Raw genomic sequence first — 21,332 nt, 5'->3', positions numbered from 1 at the left:
TTGTCAAAGTTAATTTTGGAAAGTTTTTTTATAACTGTATGTTAAAAGGCCTTTTCCCTGCCTTGCCTCCTGCAACACGAACTCTTAAAACCAAACCTGCCTCCTGGTGCTGTCTGTGCTGAAGGAGGAAAATTGTAACGGAAAGTGGTATTCCAGCTCATAAATCACTGTTGGGTGATCACATTCATTCTCTAGGATTTAACTGTTTGTTTTGTACATCAGTATTTAAAATACTTACACCAACTGTTGTGTATGTGAAGGAACAGAAGTATCAAAATAACAAAAGAGAAAGCAAAGAGAAATCAATCAGAGTCTCTCTGGATTTTGGTTTGTTTTTTTACAGTGATATGATGTTGCCTCTGTTGAGAGTTAAAGGTCTGAGTTTGAGGAAATGTGTAAAATACAAGTAATAGAAAACCTGTGATATATAAAAATATGAGCACACAAGAGAGTTTCATTATATAACTTTTTGCTGGGCTTTCAGCACTTACTGTGTGATTTAGAAACCACCTGTTGTAATCCAGTACTGTGATCACTCACATGTGAAATTCAGTAGTTTTTGTCTTTTGATTTAGAAAATGAAAGTGGTCAGCAAAGCAGCATACAAATATACAATTGAAATATTAATATTTTTAATGGGTTTATTAGGCCATTAAATACAAAAAGTTACTTTATAGTTGTACGTATCCTTTAGTGTCAACTTCTAAACTCAGCTTTCCTTTTCTCTTTTGAGACATTGGAAGAGCACGAGGCAGAGACAGGTATGAAGTCTAAAGAGGCCAGAAAGTATATTTTCAACAGTTTGGATGATATAGTGCATGTGAGTATTAAAGCGTTCTTCCTTTGCAAATGAAATGTGTGATTTTAAAACATTTTACTAGTTTGAAATAAACACCTTTTAGAATATTATTTGTTATCAGTCACATCTCTTCTTCTTTGTGTATGTTGCTGAGGAAAATGTCTGGCTATGTCAGTCCTTTGGGCTTTTAATAAAGATCTTCCTTTGTCATTGCTAGTTTTAAACAATGGTACTTGTCTTTGTGGCGGGGGGACACCCTTTAATTTTAAGTATAATGTATACTTTCTCTTCTACCTTATCTGCCATTCTGGGAAAAAAAAAAAGAACACGTATGGATCCTGCAATCTTAACTAGAATAACTTCCAATATAATTCTGCTATCTTAAGAAGATAATTCTCAGTACAATTATTGTTTTCTCACTTTTCTTTAGCTTTATAACTCTCCAGTCAATAGCAAAAGGAAATTGTTAATTCTCTTCCATATCCTGGAAATATTTTTACAAGATTGGCATTAACACATTTGAAATTCTTTTTTTTGAAGATTACTTCTGTAGTTTAAGTTAGATCACATAAAGGTCTTTATCCCAAATCTTTTTAAATTGCAAGTCCCAGACTGGAATGAAGCCTTTATGGGTTTTTAGCTGAGCGGGGAGCCGTGTTTGTGAAGAACGAAGTCACTGATGCCAAGCAGGCTGCACTGGGATAAGCTGGCAAATGCGCTGTGCCCCAAACATGATTGAATATTAGTATTTTATAGCAGGAAGCAGTAACAGGAAGAGTTAAACCAACATGCACTGTTTTGTTCAACGCCAGGTGAACATGGTGATGGACTTGGAAGGAAGTGACCTGTTGGCGGAGAAGGCGGATAGGAGGGAGTTTGTCAGTCTGTTGAAGAAAATGTTGCTGATCGACGCTGATTTAAGAATCGCTCCAGCTGAGGCCCTGAACCATTCTTTTGTTACCATGAAGCACCTCCTTGATTTTCCTCATAGCAACCAGTATGTAACACACAAAAATTATTTTTTTTAAAATCTCCGTTGTAGTGATTCATATGTATAATAGTGTTGTTTCATCTGCTACCAGAGATAAAAGTGTTTTGTCATTTTTTAACATCTTAAAAAATTCTTCCAAGTGCTTGCGATATTAGATGCATCTACTTGCTCAAGGAAACAGAGTAACTTTTCTTTCTTTTCTGGAAAGTAATATGTAGAGCAATAGTTTTTTAAGGTATCATATGCCCAATTGATAAAATTCCAACACTGCAGAAACTTGGGCTTGATTTTTAGGAGTATGAGAGCTAGGGGTGGCATTTCCTCTTGAGGTAAATGTCTCAAATACCTTCTTTTATGCATTGGTTAGTATGGAATATATTGAAAGTTTAGTTCTGGAATTGTGTATTTCACTGTGGGTTTTCTAAAGTGAAAGCATTTCAGTGGAAGAAAGAGCTGTCCATCCATTTAATTTATTATCTTTCCTGTTTCTATGCAGCTGTTAGAAAATTGTATTAGATGCAAGGGGCAGGAAAAGGTATTTTTCTTGATTTTAATGTATATCATAACAAAAGCTTGACATGAACATAGTAATAGCGATATTTCTTTTTTCCGCTTCTGTGTATGATGCCATTCTGTGAAACTGGAAACTGCGGTCTTCAACCTTTTTTTTCCTTTTCTTGTTTTGTGGAATTGATTTACACATTTAGCAACATGAAATTCTAATTAAACCAAGTTATTTTCTGTTTTTTTTTATAGAGTGAAGTCCTGTTTTCATATCATGGATGTTTGCAAATGCAGATCAAATTTATACGACTCAAGTAATCGCAATAAAATGTCACTTATGAGACCAGTTGCCTCAGGCAGTGCAGCTAATCTGACTGCGAGTTTTACCAAAATCGGCCCAGTTAGAAGTCAGGTAAAACCTACTTTTTAAACTATAAATTCATTTAATGCAGTTTCTCTAATTAATTTCATAATTGAAAAGTATGGTAAGTGACAAGATCTTGTGTCCTTTACTCTCATTTTTTCCTATTGGTTTCATAAACAAACAGTTTAGAATTCCATATGTTTCAAGATGAAGTTACAAGCTGGGATTACCCTAGCAAAGCACTGCTGTGTTAGAGTGCCCTCCGGTGGCCAAATGGGATTGTTTCCTGTGAAATATATTTAAAATTTTAATTTTTATTAGTTATTTTAGCAGTTTATTATATAAGCTGGTGAGACAAGTGTGTGAGGGATTGATTCGTGGTTATAATATGTTATAATATGATATTGAATCTGTTCCCATAGGCGTTAACTGCATCTGCCCACTCAGTTTTGCACCAAGGGATCCCGCTGCAGGCAGGAACAGCTCAGTTTGGTTGTGGTGATATTTTCCAACAGGCTTTGATCATATGTCCTCCGACTATTCAAGGTATGTAATGGTTACAGTTCCTGAAATATAAGCATTTATGTCTGGTAGCGGTATTTGAGTTTTCCATTATATCCACTTAAGCTATACATATTAAAGAACTTAATTATGTCATTAAAAAAAATTGTGTGTGAGTCATATTCAGATACATAGCACCTTTCTGAAAGAAATAGTAAATCAGCATCTGCAGAAAATGATTTAAGCAATCCAGAGCCCAGCTGCATATACCACACACACATAAATATGTGTGTATATATATATATCTGATAAAATAGAGGGAAACAATATGGAAGCTGAAGCAAGAAATGAGGATATTCTGAAATGAAATCTGAGAGGTAAAAAGAGAGATGAGGGGAATGTGATGGGTTTTTTGGTTGTGCATTTTATTTGTTTCTTTTGGTGTGGTAGGGTTTTTTTTTGGTTTTTTGGGGGGTTTGTTTGTTTGTTTTGGGGTTTTTGTTTGTTTTGTTTTGGGTTTGTTGGTTTGTTTTTTTGTTTTGTGTGTGTGTGTGTATGTGTGTTTGTTTGTTTGTTTCCCGAGCTATGTCCTTAGGTATCCTAGGGATGAGCATAAGAAAATATAACAGCTCTTGTGATAAATCTGTTTGCATAATAAAGTTGGGTTTTTTTTAATTGGACATCCAAGTGAATGTTTCGGAAGACATCTGGAAATTTGGAGCTTAATTTAAGGATGTAGCTGCCCTAGGTAAACAGTGTCACATTTACTGTTCTATGGTTACAATGAAGCAGGAGAGCTAGGTAGAATTGCCACAGCTTTCTGATGGCTGAAAAACACCTAAGTCTTTGAGAATGTTGTTTGCATTGTGCTATGAGGAGGAAAGGGCAGCTTGGCTGAATTCTCCTGTATTACAAAGAATAAGATGGGTTTAACTTTTGTATTTATGGAAAGAAGTAATTGTCAGATGGTTTGGTTATCACAAACATCTGGAAGACTGTGAGGTGGAAATGCTGGCACAGAAGTATTTCTGCAGTGTAGGAAATGACCAAGTAAGGATATGCATCTCAAAAAGGACACATGGTAATGCAGTTGACTTCTGTTTCCGTAAACAAATGCATTTGCATCAGACAAACGTAGGTCTTATTTTTTGAGGAGTCTTTAAATCCTCAGTTCGGTCTCAGACCTTAGGAAGCAAAACTTGTTTTTCTGTTATAATGAGCTTATCAGAGAGGAGCTGATGAAAAACAGCCTTTCTCATCCTAGTGATAGTCATTTATAGAGAGAGACAAGTAGTTTGTATCATTTGCTTATTAAATTAGCCAGATTATAGTCTTAATCTCCAAAGATGCAATTTATCTGTCTTGGTGATGTTCAGATTTATGTTGCAGAGATAAGATCTTGAAATGATGGAGTTTATAGGAAGTAGGCTTTTTGTAAAGAATTATTTTCAAAGTTCTCTTTAGTTCTCACTCCACAATTAGAAGTTATAGAAATCACACTGGATTCACTCTGGGGGGGAAAAAAATCCCCACCGCACTTTTAACCTAAACTTAGAGCCCAGGAAGTCTGTATCTCTTTAGAGTAAGACAGATGCAGCAGACTTTATCAGTAGTGTTATTTGTGGTGGCTGCATCTGCCTTGGGTCCCAGACACTCGTGAAAGCTCAGAGTATTGACTGATTTAAATGTGTAGCTTCATACACATTTCCTTCTGAGTTCCTAGTATGGCTAAGTGATTTCTGATTATAATTGTATCTATGCTTTATACACTGACATACTTCATAGCATAAAAACCCTACTGTTTTGATTATACCCAGATGAATAAACTGATGACAGGGAAGGAAACAGTACAGGCAAATACTTTATCTGTGATCTGTATACTCTATTCTTATTATGATGATATATTTCCAAATTTAAGTTCTGTTACAGCTTGAATGAAGGAAATATATTGTTTTAATCATGAGGTAACAAGTTGCGTTGCTGGCATGGAGGGAAAGGGATATTAATGGTATCTGGCACTGCTTCAAGGTTTCCGTGCTTGGCTGCTTAGTCGAATATCTGAAGTTCTGAAGCTCGCTTCTTCTGCCAGAGTTAAGATGTTGCTGTTCTGGTTGGATGCATGGAAAAAATTAGTCAACAGCATTTCAAAATTAAAATCTTTGGACTGCGTGGTTACAACTTAGTATTGTGTTATGACATGAGAGAATTACATCAGATGAAGATTTCCTTTCATCCTTTATTGTAAAGATTAAAAAAAACCCCAACACAACAACAAAACCAAAATCAAACACTTTAATCTTTAGTTCAGTAGTTCTTTAGTAGTTACCTCTGAACACCCATTGCTTAGTCTTGACTAAAGCACAAGATGCAAAATGTATTAGGAGATGAAATTAGTATATTTGCCTAGTCAGTATGTTCTTCTAGCATAGCTGTTCGTTGCAATATTGGATGAAAAAATTTCCTCTTTCACTTTAGTTTAACATTTTTATCTTAAAATGTTTTTGTTGGTAGTAAACATTGCAGTGTTGCTATAAATTCCTGTGACAATAGAATCTCTATAAAGCATGAAATTTGTCATTTTCCTATTATGCTCTTGTGGTAATATTCCGGTGATGCTCTGGTTTGCATTATTTTAATGAAAGGAGGAATGGGATTATGGATTCTACCAAAACAATTTTATGGCATACATGGAAAATTTTACATTGTTTCCCACAAAAGAGATGGTAACAAATAGGGGCATTATGTATGTGGCATTGCCAGCTATCAGAGCTATAAGGAATGGATTTCAGCTGGCTGGAAACACAGAGCATGAGATGTGCAGAAGTCAGTTGTGAGAAGCTTTGAAATTCAGCTCTGCTTACTTTTGTCTGCTTCTTTTCAAATGCTTTTAATGTAATTTGTGATAAAGACTAGAATGCTTAGCTTTGCAGAACTTTCTGCCAAAGTTGTTCCGCTTTCTAGTAGTCCTTTTCCAAACAGCAGCTATTGGCAGTTCTTTCTGGAAATTACACCATCAAATATTTGTGCAGATATGTAATGGCACAAAAATATTTTAGGTGTTGATTTATTTGGTTTGAAAGTCTGAATTATGGAATTAGATCATAGACACATCATGAAAAAAATAGCCAAATGTTATAAAATTATCCTTCATCACAGAATCACAGAATGTTAGGGATTGGAAGGGATCATCTAGTCCAGTCCCATGTTTGAATTTTGCTTAGAAAATACATGCAAGTCTCACGTTTTGCTTAAAGCCTTAGGTGTGTGTTTTTCTCCCTGCCAGGAATTCCTACAAACCATAGTAAACCCGCCAGTTTCTCCCTGAGGGTGGACAATGCAGTTCCACTGGTGACCCAAGCTCACGCAGTTCAGCCACTACAGATTCGAGCAGGAATCCTTTCTCAGGTTGGCTTACTTTAAAGTAAAAATCTCTTCTGTTTTATTATTAGTTATGAAAAGCTTTTGCCCTGTAGAGTCCTACTGCAGCCCCCCTTCTGTTTTGTGCTGAGCTACAGCAGCTCATGTAAACTGAATTATTCCCTGTGTCACGAAATCTTCTCTGCGTCACAACAGACGTGGTCAAATCAGACCCAGCAAATCCTGGTTCCGGCGTGGCAGCAAGTAGCGCCGGTGGCAGCTCCGGCGACATCTCTGGCTTCTGATCCTGTGGCTGGCCCACAGAGGCTTGGGGATTGGGGGTAAGTCCACGTATTTTTGGGCAATACCTTAATGGCTTTGGTTTAGCAAGATCTGTGGATGCTGATGCAAACAATTTGCAATTGAAACCTTCCTTTATTTTTCCTCAGGAAGATGATTACCCAGGGCACGCATTACAGTTCGATGATACCGCAGCCTGTTTTAACACATCAGATAACCTTGTCAGCCCCTCAGCCGATTAGCGTGGGCATCGCGCACGTCGTCTGGCCTCAGCCTGCAGCGACCAAGAGGAACAAACTCTGTCAGAACAGGTCGGTAGAATATTACTGACCTTCAGATACAGTGGATCTGTAGTTATCCTTCAGTGGGCGGGAGAACAGGCTGTCAAAGTGGCGTGTTTGTTAGCGACAATTGTACTTAAATAGTCTTTGGGAAAATTTGGTCTTTGTGCCCTAAGTTTTCAGTGTTGTTTTGGTAATAAAGAGCAGATGGAAAAATACTTGTTACAGTAAGAGGTTTTAATTCCTGTTGATTGGCACGTGCCTGTCATGACATTTAAGTTGTCGTTATAGCCTTTGGGAAGGTATAAGGATATATTGAGGTAGCTCTGATGGGATATTCCTAAGCTTATGTGCATGAGGATATATCACCTTTAGACAACTGAAAATAAAGAGGTAATATATAACAGGGTTGCAGTAGGCCTTGCAAACACCTTAAGAATAGTCTATCTTTCACTGGTGGCCAAAAATACTTTAGCTGCTTGCTGAAGAAAATATACCCCACTGCCATAAGAACTATTTTCAAAGGTGCGGGATGCTCAATAAAGGGGAAGGACAGGCCTACAGAGGGCAATTGCAGCAGTCTTGTTTTACATGAGGATTTTACCTGGATGCTACCAGCTTTTATTTTCAGAGAGAATCTTTGCAGGAAATCTGGCCAAGTTTAGTTGGCTTGTTTTTCACCCCAAAGGTGTGACAGGTGTTTATTAGAAAAAAAAAATTATGAGAAAGTAGGATTTTCAATGTATTGTATTCAATGTTGTTGCAAGTTTCAGTATTATGTATTACATAGGTTGGATGTGGCAACATAGCTTCTTTTTAGCATGTTTCTTTTTTTTAAAAAATTAATGTCTGAAATCATGTATGTGAAGTATTTATGACTATGTTTCCTGTTTTATGTTTTGCTTTGTATTAGTTTTGAAAATTAGTGGTTTAACCTACATTGCTTTCTTTGTTTTTTTTTTTTTTTTTAAATAGGACAGTTTTCAGGTCTGTTGGTAGAGGGGTCACTAAATGTCAAACGGTGTGTTTTCTTCACAGGAGCAATGTGTTACAAAATACCAATATCCAAAATTCAGCCTTTATATCTCCAAAGATACTTAACCTGAAGGCTGTAAAGAGAATAAGTTGTATAGAAGCACAGGACAATCATAACTCAGAAGGACAGGAAAGTAACTGTTGCGAAGCATCGGTCAGGCTGGACCCTGATTCATCTCTTTCAACCAAACAGCGCCAGGCGATCTTCATTGCCGGTTCCCCCAGCCCAGCGGTCAGCGTCATCACCATCAGCAGTGACACGGATGACGACGACATAGGACAACCACATTCACTGAGAGAGTAAGAATCGATGTTTATTTTTAGTAAGGTGTTACTTAAATATAGAAGTCTTAGCACAGCTAATGTATTAAATGAATATGAATTTAAAAAAAAAAAGACAAAGAATGCACTTTAATCAAATTTCACTAATAAGTTAACTCTGGAGCGGTGTATTATATGAAAGTGAAAACCACTTCAAAAGCACCTCATTCATCTATATACATCAGGCATTTTCAAACCAGATTCCTTTTAGGTCCAGCATCCTCTTTTTTTCTTGGTACTGTCATATCCCATCTCTTTGTTGAAGATTAGTTTTCTGGCTTTCTATAATCAATGTTATCATTCTAACAGTAGCACCCAGTAGATAGTATTACTTACATACAGGTAAAAAATACTTCTCTAACAGCATTTGGATATAAAAGCAGATGCTGAGCATTGTCTCTCAGAGGAGTGTTCTTTCTCGAAGCCATCAAAGCAGCATGTGTCATTTTAGATGAGGGCTTAAAAGTTTAATGTTTTACTTTATTTTTACTTCTGATGATTTTGAACTGGAGGAACTTGTGTTTTAAATCTAAATATTGTCAAATGTTTCAAGGCTCTGAACTGTCGTAGTAGAATTGTTTATCTGCTTGTTTTAGTATTGATTCAGTTAAAAAAAATAATTTAGAGGGTTTCAAAAAAAATGCATGTTTAGCCTAGAATTCCCAGAAGAACTCTGGAAAGATTTAAGACCTGCTTTGGAAGTAAAAGAAGCGATGTTGATTTGCATTTAAGGGACTTCTAATATTCGATCCCTTTTTATTCCGTAATTACACCTAAGTCAGTGGTGTACGGAGAATGAGTGAGCGGTGGTAAGTTTGCTGACGCTGTGTGTGTGTGGCAGGTGCAAAGGCAGCCTGGAGTGCGAAGCCTGCCAGAACACCCTCAACATCGACCGCGTCTGCTCCCTCAGCAGCCCCGACAGCACGCTCAGCACCAGCTCCTCGGGACAGTCCAGTCCGTCTCCTTGCAAGAGATCCAACAGGTAAAAAGCCGTGCTCCTTTCAGTGAAAAGAAGGATGCAGCAGGCTCAGTTTATGATAAAAAATGCGAAGGTTTTGTTATGTTGCCATCTGGTGATGCTAAATGATGTATTTAAAAATTATTTGCCTACCGATGCACAGCATAGACTGTTCTTTTACTGTTCCTAACAGATCCGTCTTGTTACCCTGGAAGTTTTCAGGTTACTGAATTAATGGTGTTTACTCAGAAAAGATAAACACATTGTATGCAACTTCCTTTACAACAAAATTCTTCTAAGGTTGCAAAATTAAGTAAGCCAAAGCAGAATGTGACAAATTTGAAGTTACCAGAATATCTTTAGTTTTTGCATCCTCTTGTTCTCCCATTGTGTATTTTGTTTTGTAATCTTTAATGAACATTGCTGCCCTTTTTATTCTACTAAACCCTCTATTCCCTAACATAATCATAAGCTTCCCTTATGTGAGTTCATATGAGCAGCTTTTAAATATTTTTATCTTCACTGCTTGATGTCTAGATTAAGCCTTTGCTTTCACACTTTATTTAAAATTCACTCTTAGAAAAACATTCAACATAACTCTGAAAATAAGTGGCGTTTTTGCTACAGTACCTGATAGTAAAGCATCTGTCTGTGTGACACTCACAAGATATGGACCTGTGACACAGTCAGAAGGTCCCACTGACTTGGGATGTTCTGGTTGGGGCTTTTCCTCTTATTTCAGTCCCTTCCCTTCTGGTCCTTATATGTTGAACCTTTAGTTGTAGCTGTGGGTATGTCACGCTTCTACAAATCAGGTTCCTGGCTACGATTTTGGGGACCAAGAAGCATTTGGAATACATAGTTGCTGGTATTGGTGAAAGGTTTGAGTTAATATGATTTACCCATTGGTTTTATTTATATTGTCTTAGTTTAATCACCATGCTATAAGGACCTGTTACACTAGCTATAAAATCACCAGAGGACTTCACTATATAGAATCATTTTTATCCACCTCTGAGTGGTTTCACTTCCATAAATTTTATGTGGTAATTTAATAAAATGCATCTGTATTACAAAAATGTGTTTTTTCAATGCAATGCTTTTGTTTTTCGATAGTATATCAGATGACGAACAGGAAAGTGGATGTGATACGGTGGATGGTTCCCCAACTTCAGACTCTTCAGGACATGACAGCCCATTTGTGGAAAATGGCTTTGTAGCTAATACCAATAAAAACAAGGAAGCAAGAGCATCAGTTAATCCTGAAACCAAATCAGCTGTTTGCACAGTAGTTGTACCACCAATGAGAATTGGGAACAGGTTACGTTTTGATGGACAGATGGTGAATGCAGGTAAGTTAGTTCAGGTGGTTTTTTTTTCTTTCTATGCCAGTAATTAAGAACAGAAATTTGAAAATTTATTCAATAGCTGTACATATGAAGATTCTGACTTACTCATATATCTGTTAATCGGTAATAAACACTTCTAAATTGTGCGGGGTTTAAGACTTTAATTAGTGTATTATTTTATTATTTCTCCCTGTGTGCTGAAGCAAATGAAACTTTGTCTAACTTTTGTTAGAAGAGAATAATGACAACAAAAACATAACATTGTTCATTTATATCTTGGAAGATGGTACGTGCCAGCCACTGAAAAAGGGTCGGTCTGTCCTGGGAAGAATAAACCACTCTTCTATAGTAGGAAACCGTCAGCAAAAACTGACATCAGCATTCCATCAGCAACACATAAACTTCAGTCAGGTATGTGTACTTACCTCTAAGAAGTATTTTTTTCTGCCTTGAGGTTCCAAACATGCTGAATGCTCACAATTTCAGTTGCTGTAAATGGCAACTGCAGGTTTTCCACACCTTGATTGCAGAAGTGTTCAAATCTTGAAAATGGATTTCGACTTATTGGGCAAGTCATAAGTATCTTTCACTTTTGGTCATTTTCTTTTAAGCAGCTGACTTTATTTTTTAAAATGATAGAAAAGCCATACTGGGAAAATTATCAATGCCTTCACAAAATCAAAGCACGAGACACAATGAAAAATGTGTTAGCATGTTTTTTTTTACCCTACATCCAAATGCTGAAATGCTCATAGTGTGCAGTTAAACTAGGGTTTTATTTCAGTCTTGTTCTTTTAGTAGTGTGCGGAAAATACTTGTAATTTGAGGACTGAGAGATGAGATAGAGCTTAAGAGAGCCAACTGTTTCTTACCCTTGCTGCTGGGTAGTGAAGCTGGAGGGGGAAGAGGTGGTGATTGTACTTCAATCCAATGTTGGAAGATACCCAAAGCTGATATAAAAGCTACTTCTATCATTACTCAAAAATATAGTAAATGTCTACTGTGGCTGGGAACTGAAGTTGACACATGACATCAAGTTTAAGCCCTGTTCAATTAATCAGTTTTGAGCTGTAGCTGCATTGAGCTTTTGATTAGATATGTGGAAGTACATTTAATACAAGAGCAGCACCTGTTTGTATAAGTCTTGCAGAGTAACTGTGAATAGTAAATTCTGAGTTAAATACTAAACGCAAGCATGCTATATGTAGATAAGAGGATTTCCCAATAATGACTTCAATATTTTAGATTGAAAGAAACATTTGGGTGAGTGACACCATGTCCCCTTCAGCATAATTATGCAGAAGGATTGGTTTAATTAATTCTAAGCAAACCTTAATATGATCAGTGTAGTATTAATTTTTAATCTCCTCAATGACTGCAACTCCTCAGCCTCTTGGCAGAAAATGTTGAACGTTATTTTCATTACAAAAATTTATGCTGATCCTTCCTTCTTTGGTAGATGCCCCATGTAGTTTGAAGTCTGCATCATTTAATGGGAGTAATTGATTCTTAGTCTTTCTCTTTGTAACTGTTAATGATTGCCGCATCTTCCTGTGATCATAGCCCTAGACTTCTGTTTGCCTAGTTGTCTCAGATATTTTCAATCCGTTTATTATTTTTTCTGCTCTCCTCTAAAATTTCTCTCCTATTTGTCCTCTTTGTGCCTCATTATGGTGCCCAAACTGAATGCAGCACTTCCCATTGATGCCAAGCCAGTGCTGAGTAGAGTGGAATAAGCACCTTGCTCATGTGATACATGGTATTTCTGTTAAAACAGCCCAGCATGGCATTTTATCCTTTTTCTTTTTTTTTGCAAGAGCATTAAAATAACTTGTGTTCTGTTTATCATCTCTTTTTGTCAGATTTCCTGTCTGTGCTACTATCTAAATAGCTAATATTTTTTTGGTTTTGTTTCAACATTTAATTATTCCTGTCTCTATATTCCTTTTGATTTTAAGTTGATTAGTTTTAGTGCATTTTTTTTCCATTTTCCAAACCCGCTTTATACTTAGAAATATCAAGACCTCCCCGTTTCTGTGTGTGGACAGGTTCAGCACTTCGGATCTGGGCCGCAGGAATGGAACGGAAACTACGCTCACCGGAGGCAGCAGGCGTACATCCCAGCCAGCATCGCCGGTCACGCTTTCTCCCTTCCGCAAGGAAGCCCAAATCCCACCGCCGTGCACACCCATCTCCCTGGAAGCACCCACCTTGGAGGACAACCTGCAATTCTCCCGTACCCGTCGTCGGCACCCCTGAGCACCGCTGCGCCTGTTGCCCACCTCCTCGCCTCGCCATGTACCTCGAGACCCTTGTTACAGCATCCGACGTACAACATCTCTCATCCCAGCGGTATAGTACACCAGGTCCCAGTTGGCATAAACCCCCGTCTCTTGCCTTCCCCGACCATTCATCAGACTCAGTACAAACCGATTTTCCCACCGCATTCGTACATCGCAGCGTCTCCTGCTTACACGGGATTTCCATTGAGTCCAACAAAACTCAGCCAGTATCCATTTATGTGAGAACTCAAACGCGGTATATTGAGGAAGCTCAATGATACAGAAGTTTGATTTAAGAAGAAACATGGTATTTATTAAATATTAGCCATGGCACAACAGGAAAATTATTTTTTTGAATCATGTAGACTTGGGTGCAATTTAAACAACTCTGAGCTTTAAAAAAACTCACTTTTAATGTGTTTTGCACATTTGGTATAACTTGTCTTTGGTCATGTTATCTTCTTATATAGTAACTCTAGACAGGTGACTTATGGGAGCAGAAATCTGGTTTTGCTCCTGCTATTTTTTATAAAATTGCCTTCTAACTAGTGCAAGACACGTCTACATTTGGGAAGCCATTCAGTGTACAGGCCTAGAGCAACAGATGCACATACGTCAGCAGTACAGTGTAGAAGTAACTTGTTTGTATTGCGTATCTTGGTGTTTAAATGTTGAGTCACTTATCTGAAAGTTGAGCTGTTGTTCTTCACATTGCATGTGTCTTTTGCATGGGCGAGAAAGAAAAAAAGCCTAAACATTGCTCTTAAATGTTGTTGTCCTAATAATCTCAGCTGCATTGTAAACTGTTCCCACACATAGTGCCTTAAATATTTGAGGTTGTTAATGTTATTACTTATATATAAATGTTGAGGACTGCAGCACTTAAAAATTCAGATCTGCTGATTTTTGATAGCGTAATGCTCATTTTGGGTTTTGTGTGGTATGATTTTAGTATTGGGTGTGTTTTCCTTATTGAGAAGGCAGCATGTTTTGCTGTAGCTGAATTTTGCTGTCTCTTTTTTTCCCCCCAGAATGATCTAGCTTCAAGACAAGACTTTAGTAGTGCTTAGGAGAAGTTGTTTCAGTTTCTATTGAGTAGTGACACACAGCACAGTATTTCATACTGGTAAATGGAACTGCAATACAACCTAAGTAGTTTATTTTAAAAGTGTTTGTCTAATTGGATATAATAAAATGTTTAGAGGTGCGATAGGCATGACTGACTAGCTAATGAGAGAAAAAGCCAAATGCTCATTGATCCATGGTGTGGTTTCATCTTAGCTTGAGCAAACCATGCAGTATTTAATAACTAGTAGCAGAATATTTACTATTGAAGCTTGAAAAGATGTGAGTTCTTTGTGTGCAATCTTTCATTTATGCATGGGAGAGATTTTAGTCTTTTTACATTATAGTATTTGTTTTAGCCTGTTGCGGGTGTTTGCTTATTTAATACATTCCGTCAGGGACGTAAATTACATGCTTTTTTGCATTTTTTTTTTTTTTTCCTTAGGAAGTGTGTCTTTTTGTTTTTTGTTTTGTTCAAATGAAGTTGCTTTTGCAGCACCAAAGACTTAATCATCCATTTCCTATACAAGGTAGCTACTTTTTCATAGACCTCAAGTATACTGTAGTGTAGAGATGGGATTTACGGAAGGTATTAAGCTGAGGCTGTGTTTTAGCTTATGGGCAAGTAATAAATCGTATCATTTATCTTGAATGTATCATAGATAAGCTGCTATATAATGATTGCCACTTCAGATAGCTGTGAAATTAGGTGATTAACTAGTTCTTTCTTAGCCTTCTGATTTCTGTACAAGTCTAATTACATGAAATAGGAGCCGGGTTTTGGGTTTGGATTTTTTGTTTTAAATTTTGTTTTCATGTTTGAAGTGTCGTAACTACTATACTGTAAATGATGGAAGATGATTGCATATGTTTTTTTGGGGTGTGTTATTTGCATCAGTATTTTATCTCCATTAACTTTGAGCTCATCACTGCATATAAGTGGATGTATTGATGTAACTTAATTTTTTTATGTTTTCATATTGGCATTGTGTAGACACGTAAGAAGCTGCATCTTGCAGGCTTGACTTAACTTTTTTTTAAAACAAAATCTGGAATACAATCCTTGCAATGTTGACTGGAATAAGAGTGCAAAGCATTTGAGTTTAACTCTGTCAATAAGCTAATAACTGGTAATCTTATTCTTTACTCCACTAACACAAGCAGTGTTTTATTTAATGAATGTCTGAATGAAATAAATGTGCCTACATTTGATTTATTTTTTAAGTAATAACTAAAATACAACAGTATTAGATCATAAAAAATAATAAAAGTACCAGCAGTACATTTTTAATCACACTGAAAATTAAGAAACCTAACTCCTCCCCAAAGTTTCAGTGTTTTTAGTAATCAACTCTATGCATTTTGTACAAGTGTGTGTATATAAAGTATACATTAGAAACTAGGAGTATCCTGATGAATTTGAAATCAACACATATATAAAGTTAAGAAAACGCTCGAATTGGCTGTCCACCTCACCGCTTCAAACATGCGCAACACGGTCCAGCAGATGGTTTTCTGTTCACTCCCCTGTGTTGGGAAGCGACGTTTTTTTGGTGCTTACTCCATTGCAGGCAATGGACACACCAAGAATCCCCAGTGCAAATGGAGTAAATGAATTTTGTATGGTGATAACAAAAAAATACTGCATTTTTTTTTTTCCTGGGGCCATGGGGATCTTCATGGGTCTAATATATTTACTGTACTTTCTTTTTACTGTGCTTAAGGTTTTAAGCTAACGTGCTTGTTAAATTGATACGATTATCTGTATATCACAACAGTATCCTCTCATATGCAGGAAAAAGTTGCTGTAAATGCGCCCCAAATTAGATCCGCTGCTCTTTCTGTGTGTAGGAATGTTAGAAATGTCTGCATTTCAAATAATGAAATGTTTGGGATCCTGCCACACCTTAAATTCGATATACACGGTGTGACTTTTCCCTCATCCTGCAATACACTCGGAGAGAACGGGCTCTGGTCACTGCCAGTGTCCCAGTCCCACCTGCAGAAAACAAAGCTCCCAGGGTGAGGGCCTTTTCTGTGAAAAAAGTCGTCCTCTGAGAAGCGTTTATACATGTTACCGTTTTAATGCCTTTTTTAAATAAAACACTGCATGACTACAGGATTGCATATCTGCATATTACTTTAATTTGCAAGATTTTATGTTAATTTCTTGTGTTCGGTTTTTAACTACTTCAGGGTGTTTTATTGGTCAAATATGCTACTGTATTAACTTTTTTTTTCTTTTAATTTTTCTGTTTTTACTGCTAATTAACTTGATTTGTGTTAAGTAAAAGTTAAATCACACTGCAAGCTGTAGGAAGACTTGTTCTAGAAATACCCAGTGATAGAGACTTGATTAATAAGTTTGAACTGTTACTGTTTAACAATTTGTAGACTTGTGGCTTTTTTTTTGCTTTGGATTTCTATGCTACACTAGTTCGCCATGTAGCAATTGCACTGTGCAATATTACAATATGAGGACTGGGAAAATTTTTTATGGATGTAATGTCTCTTACAGTTTGCGATAGTATTTCTTTCTAGTTCTCAGTGATTTAAATGTGACCAAGCCTTCTGTACTTTGTCACAAAAAGCGGGTTTTCCAGGTGACTATTTTGGTGAGTGTCAAAATAAGAATTTATGGTGTATTACTGTCGAGATTCACTTTGAATTAAAATATATATTGCAGCAGATGACTTTTGGTGCCTTTCATTTTTTGGCTGTGTTGCATTAAGGCTGGATTAAGATAAAGGCAATGAAAGTTCACGGGGAGGGCTCTGAAGTTCTGATAAAATCATTTCACTAAGCTGCTCTTCTGTCTGAAATGTTAAATTTTATTAACTTTCAAGGGTTGCTTAAGAGGATCTTGAGAATCTTCTATTCATGTAGCCAAACCTTAAAGGTTCTTTGTTCTGGATGTCCCACATTTCCAACCCTAGGCAAAGGCTCTCTGGCCCAGATACCAGCGGATACGTGGCTGCTGCTGAAGTTGGCCCCACGCCGGTGGCAGCCGCAGGTGGCCCCACATGGTCCCTGGTTCCAGATGGCCCCTGGTATGGACCAGGCGCCCATGGAAAGTGCATTTGTTGGTGCTGCTGTCAGCCAAACGTGCTCATTCTGCCAGAGGGTTACGGTGCTTTCTGGAGTCTGCCGGTTTGGGATCTGTCACGCATGTAAAAGACTGAAATGGCAGTGCAATATATTTTTGATACCAAGCTCTTTCAGAACTGACAGCTTTACTTTGAATACAAGGTGCTTCTGTTACTGATCTTTTACAGTTGTTTGCTCTTCAGTGCAAGTTGGTCAGACTGCAAAGCTTTTCCTGCCACGCTGCACCTCAGGCTGCATGAAAACGCATCCCTGTCCAGATTCCACAGTCACCTCTGTTGCTATGAACGCTGCTTCCATTTCATTCTTTGCAGTTACACTTGTTGGCTTTTAAATGTGCATTGGTGTTGGTATCTATATCCCACATTTCCCTTAGCAAATAGGGCCGCTGCCTTGGTGTATCTTATGCTCTCAATTTTGGCAGCGTCTAGCAAACAAGGAAAGGCTGCCTGAGCCCGTCAGAGGGAATACGATGCCTGTGAAGTCTTCTCTGTTCTTCCTTTTTATTAGTAACAGTGTCCAGCTGTCCCCCATGCTCTTTCCCATCCTGTGGAAGGATAGGAGTAGGACAGAGTAAGTTATCTTCCTCTCAACTCCCTTTAGGATGACTCATACTGGTTTAAAATTTGGTGAGTACTTTCCCTGTCACTTAAATGCAAAGGACAGATTTATACCACAGTTGTGATAGCAGATTCATTCAAGGAAAAGCTTTCAGAGTCAATGGGACTGTCACATGCTGCTCATCCGTAGTGGGACGAACTGGCTGAGGATGATGCAATGAATTTCTCAATGAATTAGCTGCGGTTTTCAGCTGGAGGGAGATGGTCAGTCTCCGGGAGGCAACAAAGAAGCTACTGTTGGTGTCACTCACAAGGCAGCACAGTCCTGACGATCATGGGAGATTCACATTAATCGCTGCAACTCGCGCATAGAGTGTCTTCAGCTGCTGTAATGAATGGAGACAGCGTGAGCTGAAGTTTCGTTAGGGTTGTGAACCCCTTCTGCTCCCTGCTTGAAGAGCTGGGACTTCCCTACAGGCCTGTAGTGCCTGTCTTGTGTGGCGCAGAGCTCTGGGCAACACCGGAGAAATGCTATAGCCCTTCCCTCCTCCCACACCAAATGCCACGGTGACTGGAATGGTCAGTCTGACATCCTGCGGGGCAGGTGGGTGTAGTAAATCATGGGTAAGGTTTGACAGTGATTGATCTTAGTTATATCTTCCTACCTTTGACCTGTAAGAACGTGCGTTTTATCTCTCAGGAGAGTTGGGTGCATGCTCTAAGCACGTTCTGATAATTTTAACTGCCCTTGTCTTGGGGAACAGCACTGACCATTCTTTGTTACAATGATGAAGCTTTGTGCTGAGAGGCTGAAATACACATTATAATGGATTCTTCTCCTTAAATCCTGGAGTGGCAGATTAGGAGCATCCATAGTCTGTTGGCAGAAGTGCCTGGAGACTAGAATCGATTCTATGGTCATATTTGTGGACTGACATGTTAATAAATTCGACATATTTATTCATCAAAATGAAAAATGCCAACTGTTCTGTTGCAATGATGGAGACCCTGGCCTGCAGCCTGCTTCACTGAGAAGTCGCTGCATGGCCACTAGTCTCCTCATTGATGGATGAGATTCTTCTATGGATGAGACTCTATTCTATGGGTTCCTTCATAAAGGCAAGCAAGAATCAAAGTGACTATGGTAGGTCTACCGTGAGCAAGGCAAGTTTGGATTTAGGTTTTACTCATCATTTCAACCAAGGTCATGCAGATGTGTCAACCTGTCCTTCCTGGGCAAAGGTAGAAAAATCCATGCAAACATGAATTTCGGTGTCAGTGTGTGTGGTTTATTGTTACGTAGCATGGTAGAGTAGTATTCTTCCCCAGCAAGAGACATACTGGTCCTATAGAGAAACATTCAATACATCTCTTCAGCCAACTAGAGTAGATCTTCGCTAGCATGGAGAATCTCGATTCTTTATCTACAATGAGGCATATCTTCCAGAACCTGGACTACTTTCTAGCATTAAGGATTCCATAGCTGTGAGGAAAGCAGGTTACAAGTGCGTACACTTCACGTCCCTGTTCCACACGTGTAACCGTCCAAGGGAATATATGGGCAACACTTGGTGCTTGCAAAAAAAAGTATCTGGTATCAAGTATACAGAGCACGTGCACACTCCAGGAGAACATGTATGTAGGAAAGCAAATCGTGGCACCAAGTGTGGATGCACAGATACCCCCTGGAGGTTAAAATTACCTTTTTGGAAAATGGAGACAAATAGGACTGGCAAATGTAAGTTTAGGAAGTAGTTAGCTGCAGTCACTTGGTAAAACTTCAGTGTTTTTTTCACTAGCTGTAAGAGATCTTACCCAGTCAGCATTCTGGAAAACATGCATTTTTAAAATCCTTTGAAATAACAACTAAATCTGCTGGGAAAAAAAAAAACAAAACAAAACTTGTATTTCATACATAATACAAAACCATACACATATATACCGTATAATGGAAAAGTAAGAAAATACTGTAATGGCTAAGAGCTAGATTGGGAAAAAGTACTCTAAAAATTAACTTATTGATGGATCTATTACAAAGATTTTGTTATGACAAAACCTAGAAAAAGATGAAAATTATGACATGGGTTTTACACAGGACTCCATACAATTAACAAAAGGTACCAGCAGAGGGCCCTGCACTAAATACATTGGCTCTAAATAATAGGAGTGCTGAGTAAGCTATCCATTTTACTATAATACTCATACAACTGCCATCTTTCCTCTGTGGACAGTTATTAGTAGTCATCATGTGGAAGCTAATCTTGTGTAGAATGGATTAGTGATTTGAGGAAAAAGTGAGTAAAATAGCACAAATGGGATGTATTAGTGGCTGAGTAACTGTATTGGTGACATTTGTAGTATGCAAGCTAGTCAGATAAATATGTAACTACGGGTCATCAGGACTTGGGTGATACTGTGAGTAGCTGGGCAGCAGGAAGTTAAGCTGGGCTTGCCCTACCTCACGCCTGGCTTCTAAGTTTTTGTCAGAAAGATGATGACTGGTGGAACTGCTGGGAGGCCGGGACTGCTTTCCCACACATAAACGACTCTGCACCCTTTCAGAATCGACTCTCAGGGTCCTGGAGCACGTTCTGTCCTGAGTCCACCTTTGCTCCTCCTCCCACCGTCACTGTCTGTTGCACACAGACATGATCTAGGAACTAAAAGAACTCAAGGAAGCACTACCAGGAGAGAGAATGACATTAGAATAAAGAATTCATATTATGTCTGCTGAAAATACTAATTGTAGAAAACACTAAATGAATTGCTGCAATGTTTGGTCTGACTTTGACTGAGGCAGCTTCTCCTTCTTGCTGGAGCTCAACTTCTCTGATGTCCGTAATACATTTTAAGTGCTGTTTTGCCTCCTGGTGTACCATTATGCACCAGAGAGGCAAATCTCTGTCCTTGGAAGCTCCCCTTTCAGACTGAAGGTCTGAGCGTGGTCATGGGCAGGGTTGGAGGGGCCAAATGAGTGAATGCAGGAGGGGTATGACATGAGAAGACCTTTCCCCTGTTGGCACACTGGGTGGCTGAGGATGTAGTGACCATTTGCTCAATCCCAGTGATATCCCCCTGCTTGTTTATTGTCAGAGCTGTTTCTGCACTTGCAGAACTGCTGCCAGTGATGCTCTGCATGGTGGTAATGCTTGGGCTGCTTCCCAAGAAGTCCTCACCGGCCCCTCAGATAATGAAGGCCATCTTTGGCAGTGCCTTTGCCCAGAGACTCACAGGTACATCAGCTGGCAACGAAAGGCTCCCAAGGTGAGCAGAGAAGGAATTCTGGTCTTGCCAGGTCACAGGACCACTTTAAGCAGGCACAGCTTTATTTACACCTCAACGGAGGTGCTGGGTGCAATTGATTTACAAAATTAGAGGGGGTGGGGATGAGACCACAGAGCTGACAGTGCATTCAAAGTGCCCTCGAAGGCACAGAGCGGGGAGGGTTTCCCCCACCACCCGTCTCCCCTCGGCCACGGCGGCCGCTGCCCTGGAGCCGGTGTGTGCTGGACAGCGCCCTCGGCCCCTCTCGCTGCCCCGGGAGCGCTGGGGAGCGGCCG

General features: G+C 38.7%; 1 protein-coding gene across 3 annotated transcripts in view; it reads left to right on the top strand.

Moving 5' to 3' along the window:
• HIPK3 (homeodomain interacting protein kinase 3) overlaps window positions 1–16,800 on the top strand; it is a 73,230-nt gene extending 56,430 nt beyond the window's left edge. For all 3 annotated transcript variants that reach the window (XM_082057953.1, XM_082057952.1, XM_082057954.1), the window contains exons 5-16: window positions 734–820; window positions 1,612–1,796; window positions 2,547–2,706; window positions 3,081–3,204; window positions 6,443–6,564; window positions 6,733–6,857; window positions 6,966–7,127; window positions 8,136–8,432; window positions 9,295–9,435; window positions 10,528–10,763; window positions 11,044–11,171; window positions 12,809–16,800. In XM_082057953.1, coding sequence (XP_081914079.1) covers window positions 734–820; window positions 1,612–1,796; window positions 2,547–2,706; window positions 3,081–3,204; window positions 6,443–6,564; window positions 6,733–6,857; window positions 6,966–7,127; window positions 8,136–8,432; window positions 9,295–9,435; window positions 10,528–10,763; window positions 11,044–11,171; window positions 12,809–13,285 — 2,244 coding nt within the window. In that variant the 3' untranslated portion in view covers window positions 13,286–16,800. The remainder of the gene's footprint in view (window positions 1–733; window positions 821–1,611; window positions 1,797–2,546; window positions 2,707–3,080; window positions 3,205–6,442; window positions 6,565–6,732; window positions 6,858–6,965; window positions 7,128–8,135; window positions 8,433–9,294; window positions 9,436–10,527; window positions 10,764–11,043; window positions 11,172–12,808) is intronic.
• Window positions 16,801–21,332: the final 4,532 nt, after the last annotated feature.

The sequence above is a fragment of the Streptopelia decaocto genome, assembly GCF_964273445.1.
Source record: "Streptopelia decaocto genome assembly, chromosome: 7".
NCBI classification, from domain to species: domain Eukaryota; kingdom Metazoa; phylum Chordata; class Aves; order Columbiformes; family Columbidae; genus Streptopelia; species Streptopelia decaocto.
The sequence above is the reverse complement of the archived record's forward strand: the minus strand, read 5'-3'. Positions and strand labels throughout refer to the sequence as shown.